We start from the raw sequence: 10,765 nt of genomic DNA on the forward strand, positions 1-10,765 counted from the left end.
ACATAAAAAATATATGTCTTGCTTATTTCAGTGAGATTTTTAGCCCATGCCACTGCGAGTGAGGTTACTTTATTATTTTTACATATATATGTCAACTAAGTCACCAATGAGCCAATTATAAGATTGCCTGTCTTGCCTGTTTAACCTTTTCCTTGATTTATGAAAATATTTTATGTCATCTTAGTTTGCTGTTACCAATGTTTATAACATTATAGTAATTATAATGTATATAATAAAAATAGCACCATCGATATTCTTAGCATTAGTAAAAAAAAAAGTTTTTCCTGCCAATTCAAGGAAAGGTGAAATCAGGTAAGGACTCCTTTGTGGCTAAGCACTAGCAGAGCCACCTATGTGCAAAGATATTTCACAAAAAAATTGAAAATGAGCACAGCATTTTCCCGGCAACACTGGGTTCAGTGAAAATACTGTACTTTGTACTTTGTTCTTTTTACTTTGTTCTATACCTTTGAAGAATGCAGTGCTGAGGAGAAGAACAGAATAGACTGGTTAGCAACATCAGCTAAGCTAAGACACTCCTGCCGGATGTCCTCTTCTGATCCTGTACATTTGTTCTCTTGGACTCGTTCCACCCAAACCTTCATTCTGGGGACAGATATTGAGCTTCTTTAAAAAGGATGAATGGATTATGCTCTTAAGCTCGGGTTCCACTAGCCAGATTCTGCACCAGTCCTGGAGCCAGATTCAGCACTGGTCCTGGAGTCGGCTCCAGCCATCCAGCTTCCCATTTTGGTTCCATTATAGTGACAGTCCCTAGGTTGGCTTCAAAACATTTTTAGTGATATTAAAAATTACATAATACTATTTTATAAACTTAAATGGTATTATTCCCATACTTGAGCCAGGTCCTAGAGTCAGATAAGGCAAGCAAAATAATGGCTAAAGAGAAATGTTGTATGCAAGTGTTTTAAACTAATGCTGCACAACCATGTTAGAATACTTGGAAAGTTTTCATGATTAGTTTTTTTTTCTCAAGCTCCCTTAGTCATGAAGTCTTGGATGTTTTCTCTTTTTTTTTCAGAATATCTTTCATGAAGCAAAGGTCATATAGACCTATAGGGAAGGTGAAGTTGCAAAAAGGGTAAAGAAGGGGGTGTGCTGATAATAAAAGTCCTACACATCAAATGTTATAGAGCAGTTTAGAATAGTATAGTATTGAAAAAGAGATAGCGATAACAGGGAGGAGGGGTTTGCAGATGAAGCAGGGAGGGGAATGGAGTGTGTTGGGAGGGGGTCATGTTAGGGGAACATGAGTAGGAAGAGAATAGATGTTGGCAGTCACTGAGCATAGAGGGAATGGGAGCAGAGACATTGGAGGATACATAAGGTAAAGATAAGTTATTCTGAGTTATGATTAGATAGTTTTAGCTCTCCTCATACATACATATATATAATATATATATATAATATATTATATATATAATAATATATATAATATATAATATATCTATCTATCTATATATATATATCTATCTATATATATATCACATAAATTTATATATATATATATATTATATATATATATATATTTATATATATAAAATTATATACACTATATATATACACATAATATATATATATATTTTATATATATATATATATATATATATATATAATATTATATTATATAAAATATAATATATAAAATTTATATTTTATATATATATATAATATATATAATATATATATTATAATATATATCTTTTATATATATATATATATATATATATATATATATTATATCTATATATTATAAAAATATCTATATATAATATATTATTTTTATATTTTATATATATATATATTCTACATATATTACTATATATATATATATCATATATTTATATATATTAAATTTTACATACTATTAATTAGTATATATATATATAAAATATATTTTTAATATATTTATCTTCTATTAAAATTGTATATTATTATATTAATTTTATTTTATATATATATATATATAAAAATTTGATAATATATTATAATATTATAAATTATGTATATTATTTATTTATATATCTTTATCTATTTAAAATTATTATTTATATTTATATATCTCTCTATTATATTATATATATTTATCTCTCTCTCTTATTTTTATTCTCTATATTATATCTCTCTATTTATCTATTATATTATTATTTATTATATTTTATTTAAATATCTATATTTTATCTAATATATATCTCTATATTTCTCTCTATTAATATTATCTGTTATTTTTATTGATTATATATTATCTCTATATATATTTATTATATTATCTTTCTTTTATCTCTATCTATAAAATATACTCTTATATCTCTATATTATTATATTTATCTATCTCTTGTCTATTCTCTCTATCTTATATTTTATTTATATTTTATATATATTTGTTCTATATATCAATATCTATATATGTTTTATATCATCTATATAATTCTATATTTCTATCTTTATTATATATATATTTTTCTTATTATCTCTCATCTCTTCTATATCTTTATATCTATCTCATTATATATATATTATATTTTTCTCTATCTCTTTTCTTCTATTCTGCTTATATTCTATTATTCTTGATTATAAACTAATATATTTTATTAATTTTTCTCTCTATCTATATTGTTATTATTATATTTATATATTTATGTATATTACCCCATTTATTAAACTATTATTTAAACTTACCATTATTAAAATTGTTTTAAGACCCTTTTCCTAATCTACCCCTAACTTTATCTACCTTATTTTTTTATGGTCTCTGCTCCCATTCCCTCTATGCTCAGTGACTGCCAACATCTATTCTCTTCCTACTCATGTTCCCCTAACATGACCCCCTCCCAACACACTCCATTCCCCTCCCTGCTTCATCTGCAAACCCCTCCTTCCCTGTTATCGCTATCTCTTTTTCAATACTATACTATTCTAAACTGCTCTATAACATTTGATGTGTAGGACTTTTATTATCAGCACACCCCCTTCTTTACCCTTTTTGCAACTTCACCTTCCCTATAGGTCTATATGACCTTTGCTTCATGAAAGATATTCTGAAAAAAAAAGAGAAAACATCCAAGACTTCATGACTAAGGGAGCTTGAGAAAAAAAAACTAATCATGAAAACTTTCCAAGTATTCTAACATGGTTGTGCAGCATTAGTTTAAAACACTTGCATACAACATTTCTCTTTAGCCATTATTTTGCTTGCCTTATCTGACTCTAGGACCTGGCTCAAGTATGGGAATAATACCATTTAAGTTTATAAAATAGTATTATGTAATTTTTAATATCACTAAAAATGTTTTGAAGCCAACCTAGGGACTGTCACTAAAATGAACCAAAATGGGAAGCTGGATGGCTGGAGCCGACTCCAGGACAGTGCTGAATCTGCTCCAGACTGGTGCAGAATCTGGCTAGTGGAACCCGAGCTTAAGAGCATAATCCATTCATCCTTTTTAAGAAGCTCAATATCTGTCCCAGAATGAAGGTTTGGGTGGAACGAGTCCAAGAGAACAAATGTACAGGATCAGAAGAGGACATCCGGCAGGAGTGTCTTAGCTTAGCTGATGTTGCTAACCAGTCTATTCTGTTTCTTCTCCTCAGCACTGCATTCTTCAAAGGTATAGAACAAAGTAAAAAGAACAAAGTACAAAGTACAGTATTTTCACTGAACCCAGTGTTGCCGGGAAAATGCTGTGCTCATTTTCAATTTTTTTGTGAAATATCTTTGCACATAGGTGGCTCTGCTAGTGCTTAGCCACAAAGGAGTCCTTACCTGATTTCACCTTTCCTTGAATTGGCAGGAAAAACTTTTTTTTTTACTAATGCTAAGAATATCGATGGTGCTATTTTTATTATATACATTATAATTACTATAATGTTATAAACATTGGTAACAGCAAACTAAGATGACATAAAATATTTTCATAAATCAAGGAAAAGGTTAAACAGGCAAGACAGGCAATCTTATAATTGGCTCATTGGTGACTTAGTTGACATATATATGTAAAAATAATAAAGTAACCTCACTCGCAGTGGCATGGGCTAAAAATCTCACTGAAATAAGCAAGACATATATTTTTTATGTTTATTTTCAGTTAAATATAATTTCACTCTTGGATTGGTACATATTTATAAAGACCATACATAAGGGGGAAGGAAAATCACAAATAAATTGCATCATCCCAAATTTCAAGTGAGATGATAGTTGATGGATTATGATGTTTTCTCTTCACATTGTTGCAGTATTACTAATCTGTGCATTACATTCTGCTTATTTATGGCCTGACTTTCCATACTGTAAGTATTAAATATTTATGAATAGTTCTTATTTGAAAAGAATAAAAGTTTCAGTCATTTCATCTCAAATTTCAGGCCTTTGGATCAGGTTGGAGGAAGGTTCTGCACCAGTTTTACCCTTTTGAAACTCTAGGAGACTTGATGGGCACAGACAGCATACGATGCAGTACTGCCATCTTCTCTGCACTTCCTTATATCCCTTTCTATGCTAAGGAAGTTGTGGAATATGAGGATGAATTGGATCCAGAGACTGTAAGTAAATTGTAGAGTATTGCTTATATTTTTACAGAGTGCTTTATTCTTATGGTTATATATATATATATGTGTGTGTGTGTGTGTGTGTGTGTGTGTGTGTGTGTGTGTGTGTGTGTATGTATGTAAATATATACATATATATGTATGTATGTATATGTTTATATAAGTATATATGCATTTGTATATGTATTTATGCTTGTATATATGTACTTGTACATATGTATATATATATATATATATATATATATATATATATATATAAAAATATATATATTATATATATATATATATTATATTTTATATATATACTTATATATACAATACATATATATATTACATTATTATCCACCATTCATCACACTAAATTTTTTTATTCTTGATTTATATATTATAATATATATATATATATATAATATATATAATAGTATCTATATATAATATATAGATATATAATATTGATATATATATTATATATATATATTATTATATATTATATATATATATATAGATATAGATATAGATAGATAGATAGATAGATAGATATATATAGATATATATATAGTATATATAATATATCTATATTTTCTATATATATCTAATATCTATATATCTATATATATATATTATATATATATATATTATATATATTATATCTATATCTATATATATATCTTATATATTATATCTATATCTATATCTATATCTATATATATAATCTATATCTATATATCATTCTAATCTATATCTATAGCTTATATCTATATATATTCTATATATATAATAAAATATATATATATAATATATATATTTTATATATATATATATTATATAAAATATAATATATATATATATAGATATATATATAATATAGATTTTTATAAATAATTATAATAATTATCTATAATATAATATATTATATAGATTTTATAGATATATATAGATAAAATTTTAGATATTATATTATATTATATATAATATATTATATTTATATATATATTATATATATATATATCTATGATAGTAAGATAGATTATTATATACAGATATATTTTATATATATAGATTTTATAAAAATATATATATATATAGATAATTATTATTGATTTTTGATAATATATATTTTGATAGATATATATATATATGATAGATATATTATAGATAGATATAGATATATATATTATATATTTGTATATATATATTATAGATTATATATATTGAGATATATATATATAGATAGATATATATATTTAATAGATATATAATATATTAAAAATAGATATATTGATAGTAGATAATATTATAATTATAGATAGATATAAAATAGTACACTGTGATCAATTAATATATAGATTAGATAATTAGATAGTTTAGATAGATAATTAATAGATGTATATTTCTATATATAATATTATAGATTTTTTAATATATATTAGATAATATAATTATATTAGTTTATATATGTATATTATGATCTATATGATTATAATCTTATATATATAGATTTATATATTATATATAATAGATATTATATTATTAAAAATTAATTATATTATATATTATATATATATAGATATTTATATTTAAATTTTAATATGTATTTATAATAGTTTATAATTATCTAGTTATCTATATATTATATATATTTTATATTAATATATATATATAGATATTATATATATCTTATATATGTATATATATATATCTATTTTTTTTTTAAAAATTTTTAACAATTTTATATTATAATTTTAATTTTTTTTTTATTTTTATATTAGGGTTATTATTTCAAAATTTTAAAATTATTATCTTTATATAATATATTTTTATATTTATATTTAAATTTATTAATAATATTTTATTAATATTATTCTATTTTATATATCTTTTATTAAAATATAAGAGATCTTTTCTTTATATATAAATTTTATATATAAATTAAAAAAATTCATTAATTTTTATTATCTTCATCTACTCTATATCTCCTATATTTATTATATATTATAATAAACTAATAATCTAATTTTTTAAATTATTTATTTAATTTTCAATTCTTTTTTTCTTTTCTTACCATAATAATTTTATTTCATTTCTTTTTATATTTTCCCCTTTTTATCCATATTATCTTTTTTTTTCATTTATTTATCTATTCTTTTCCTTTTTTTAAAGAAAAATTTACACATTTTCTTTTGTGCCAATTAATTTTCTGGTTTTTTTTTCCTTGTTTTAATGTTCTCTTTAAGAAGGTTTGGACACTATTGAAACTGAATTGGGATTCAAGGGAATTGAATGTTTAAAATTTTTTTCAAAAGTTTAAAAAAACTTTTTTGACCCTTTAAATGAAATTGTTATATCAAAAAATGAATCTTGATATTTTTTTATTGTATCACATTTTTTCCTCTGCAGTTTCTTATATATGTATTTATTTATATGTAAGAATGGCAAATCAAATCCCATGCAATTAATTCTTTTGTAACTAGTTATGCAATTTTTCATACATACAGTATATTCTCTTCCATATTAATTAGGTCACAAAGCTTTCCTGAACTAACATTTGAACTTCTATATACTTTCAAATTTAGATTGTATCTTTGAAGAACTCTATTCCCCACAAATGTCTTTTAATGATGGGTTCCATATTCTCTTATACTACATATATTTCTTCCATTTCAATGTGTTTTCACAAATATACAGTTTGAAGTAAAATATTTTATTTGTTTGTACCTGTTGAACTAACATTTGAACTTCTATATACTTTCAAATTTAGATTGTATCTTTGAAGAACTCTATTCCCCACAAATGTCTTTTAATGATGGGTTCCATATTCTCTTATACTACATATATTTCTTCCATTTCAATGTGTTTTCACAAATATACAGTTTGAAGTAAAATATTTTATTTGTTTGTACCTGTTTCTTACAGAACTCTAATTGAAAAGAAAAGACAGACAAAAAGAAAATCAACTTTTTATTTTAAACCTGTATATTATGATTATGTTCATGATGATATTGTATGTAAAGCTAAACAAGTTATGATAACTATTAACATCATATTAGTACAATCTACCACATGGAACATTTTATTAACATTAGCCTCTAAAATAAGGGCAGCTTACTAAATCAATAATAATAATAGTAGTAATAGCAGCAATAGCTATTTCAATAATTATTATGAACCTAAAGATAATGATAAACATAAAATTCTAATTATAGTACTAATGATAATATTACTAGTTACCCACTTGAAGGGGGGGGTGAGAAGGGGGGAGTGCCGAGTCCTATTAGATCAGTGACAGAATCTTCATGCCTATTTCTCAAAATTGCCATTTTTTCATTTGGCAACACTGAAGGGATATAATCTTCTTAAACTATAATCACTACTTGTATTTACTTGAAATTAATTTATCTGAAGTTTCTTTTAACCCAGTGGTGCCAGGAAAATGTGTTCCCTATATAATTTTTTTGTGAAATGTCTCTACACACAGATGGCTTAATAAGAGCTTACCCACCAAGGAGTCAAATAGTTGACCCTGTGACCTCACCTGATTGAAACTTTCCTGAATTTTTGGATTTTTTTCTTTTTTCTTTTTAATGCTGTCAATATTGATGTCATTAATATTATAGACATTACTATCAGTAATATGAGATAAGAGAAATATTTCCAATAATCAAGAAAAAAGGTATACTGAACTGGTAGCACAAATAATTGGATCATCAGTGACTAAGTACTTTTGTTGCCATTGACTAATAAACTAAACTCATAGTGGGCATGGCATGTGTTTAAATGCCATCCCCTGCTGCATTGGGTCAAGGGGATTATGCACCAGTAAGCCTTTAGATTACTGCTTTTTGTCTATTTATTTTTCCCTATCAGGAGTAAGCTGGAAATTTGCATAACATTTTGTAGTACATAGGGTTGAAAATAACTAAAATAACCCCTAAAAGGCAAAGGCAAAAGGCAAAGGCAAAGGCAAAAAAAAAAAAAAAAAAAAAAAAAAAAAAAAAAAAAATATATATATATATATATATATATATAATATATATATATATATATATATATATATATATATATATATATATATATATATATATATATAATATATATATATCTATATATATATATATATATATTATATATATATATATATATATATATATATATATATGCTTTAGAAAAAAAGTAAAAAGTGATTTGATGTTAGTGTTTTTCTTTTATCAATATAGCATTTGTCTACAATACTAATGTTATATATGAAAAGAAAGCTCAAATGTGTATCACAGGGCTAAAAAAAATATTCCTTAGTCCCACATAACAAACAATTAGACAGTTATGGGAAACCTTCCACATCTTGGGCATGGGAGTAGTTTCATGCTATCCTTTTATAATACTGGATATACATTTCTTATGACTGTCATAATCAAATCTTTGTTATTTGTTATTACTGACACTCACATATATTGTTTTCGACATATAGATATCATCTCATAGTAGGGCATGAACAAGTGTGAAATTTAAGAGACTGTGAGTGGCTAGTAAAAGTACCCATTCAGCAGAAACATTAATAAGAGCAACAGAGAAACTGCTCACTCTCTTTCGATCAGTAATAGCCTCACAGGATCTGTGTCAGTGTAAATAGTGAACTATAACATTATCATATTACTAAAGTGGTGTAATATAAGAGTTACCCATTCCACCATGTGTGTTTATTCCAGGGGGGGGGAGACTAAGTATAAAGAATATACAAGAAAGAATCACCAGACTGACATGACCAAGTACTATTAAGTGAAAAAGTAACAGCTCATATTATTAACTAGTAATTATCATCTATAAGAAATAATAGGGGTTAAATGTGTACTATGCATGTAACTTGTTGCAGTCCCATTGATTAATTTGTCATTCAAATGAAGTGGAAAAAGAACTATTCTGAATTACATTACTAAAATATGTAATAATTTGGTATTGATTGTTACTTTAATGACATATGGAATATAATAACATTATATATATTAGTGATACTTTGGGAGGATCGCTTGTCCCATTTTGGTATTCAACCTAAACCTTGGTATACTTTTTATATATACTAGGTTTTAATGCATTTTGTATGATTCCATAATTTATTTATATTAATATTACTATTTAGTTCTTAATTTGTAAACTTCATAACACATGTACAGGCTAACACACATTAACAGGAAGTAACATGCAAGCCATATTTCAAGTGTGCAAAGACTTCAACATTTCAATTTGCTTAGAATTTTCTTGGGGTTTTCCACTTATTTTTTCATTATCTTTCATCACGAAATATTAATGCAATGTTAAAATGAAAACAAGTGAAAATTTTGCAAGAGTTATGCCAACATTCCTGTTATCTGGGGCCTATCATTCAAAGGGAAGTTTTTGCAAGCATGCATCAGGGGACCAATCAAGATGGTACCCTTAAACACTAAGCAAAAAATATTTGAATCTTATAGACAATTCTTTTAAAATGAAACAAATCACTCTTGATACTTGTAAAGTAATATGCATGACTAAAAATTGTCTTGTATAACATAAGGTAGAAGACAAAAAAACATTAACTGTCTGCAAAATTTATGTTTCCCATTATTTTTTAGAGTACATTTTGTTCTTTATATTTCATGGTATACTAGCCCATAATGAGCTTATTGCCTCATAAACAAGATAAAAAAAGAATAAGATGAAATTGGAGAAAAAAAGGATTATGAAGTATAACTGGAGGTGCAATGCTGTCTAGAATTTTCTTTTCTAAAAATTCTATTCTATAGTAACATGTGAAAAAATTATATAGAACAGCTAATATTGACCACCAAATATTAGGGAGAAACTCAAAAGTGCACCTATACTAAGGGTCACTCATTATCCCAAAGTAGTATTGAGATACTGAACAAAAAGTGCAGATAATTTTGCAGTGTCTTCCACAGGATGCATCTTTGTGTAGGATATGAACTGTCTCCTTGCTCGTGTCAATTCTGCCAGTGTTAACTGTGGAGATAAAAACATAGTTAATATTATTTTTACTTTGCTATATTTTTTTTTCTTATATTCATGTATACATATATATGAAATAATACATATATATAATATATATATATATATATATATATATACATATACATATACATATACATATACATATACATATCATATACATATACATACATACACATATACATATCATATACATATACAT

The 10,765-nt window shown here is 24.9% G+C and overlaps 2 protein-coding genes across 2 annotated transcripts in view; both read right to left on the reverse strand.

Annotated features, from left to right (window-relative positions):
• Positions 1–612, reverse strand: part of LOC119578367 — a 2,973-nt gene extending 2,361 nt beyond the window's left edge. Inside the window, exon 1 of the mRNA XM_037925963.1 lies at positions 468–612. Within this exon, the coding sequence (XP_037781891.1) occupies positions 468–605 (138 nt within the window). The 5' untranslated portion in view covers positions 606–612. The remainder of the gene's footprint in view (positions 1–467) is intronic.
• Positions 613–10,129: 9,517 nt separating this feature from the next.
• LOC119578825 (protein KTI12 homolog) overlaps positions 10,130–10,765 on the reverse strand; it is a gene marked incomplete in the record, with an annotated part of 3,557 nt that continues 2,921 nt past the window's right edge. Inside the window, 1 exon segment of the mRNA XM_037926459.1 lies at positions 10,130–10,558. Coding sequence (XP_037782387.1) covers positions 10,432–10,558 — 127 coding nt within the window.

The sequence above is a fragment of the Penaeus monodon genome, chromosome 11, assembly GCF_015228065.2.
Source record: "Penaeus monodon isolate SGIC_2016 chromosome 11, NSTDA_Pmon_1, whole genome shotgun sequence".
In the NCBI taxonomy this organism is placed as follows: domain Eukaryota; kingdom Metazoa; phylum Arthropoda; class Malacostraca; order Decapoda; family Penaeidae; genus Penaeus; species Penaeus monodon.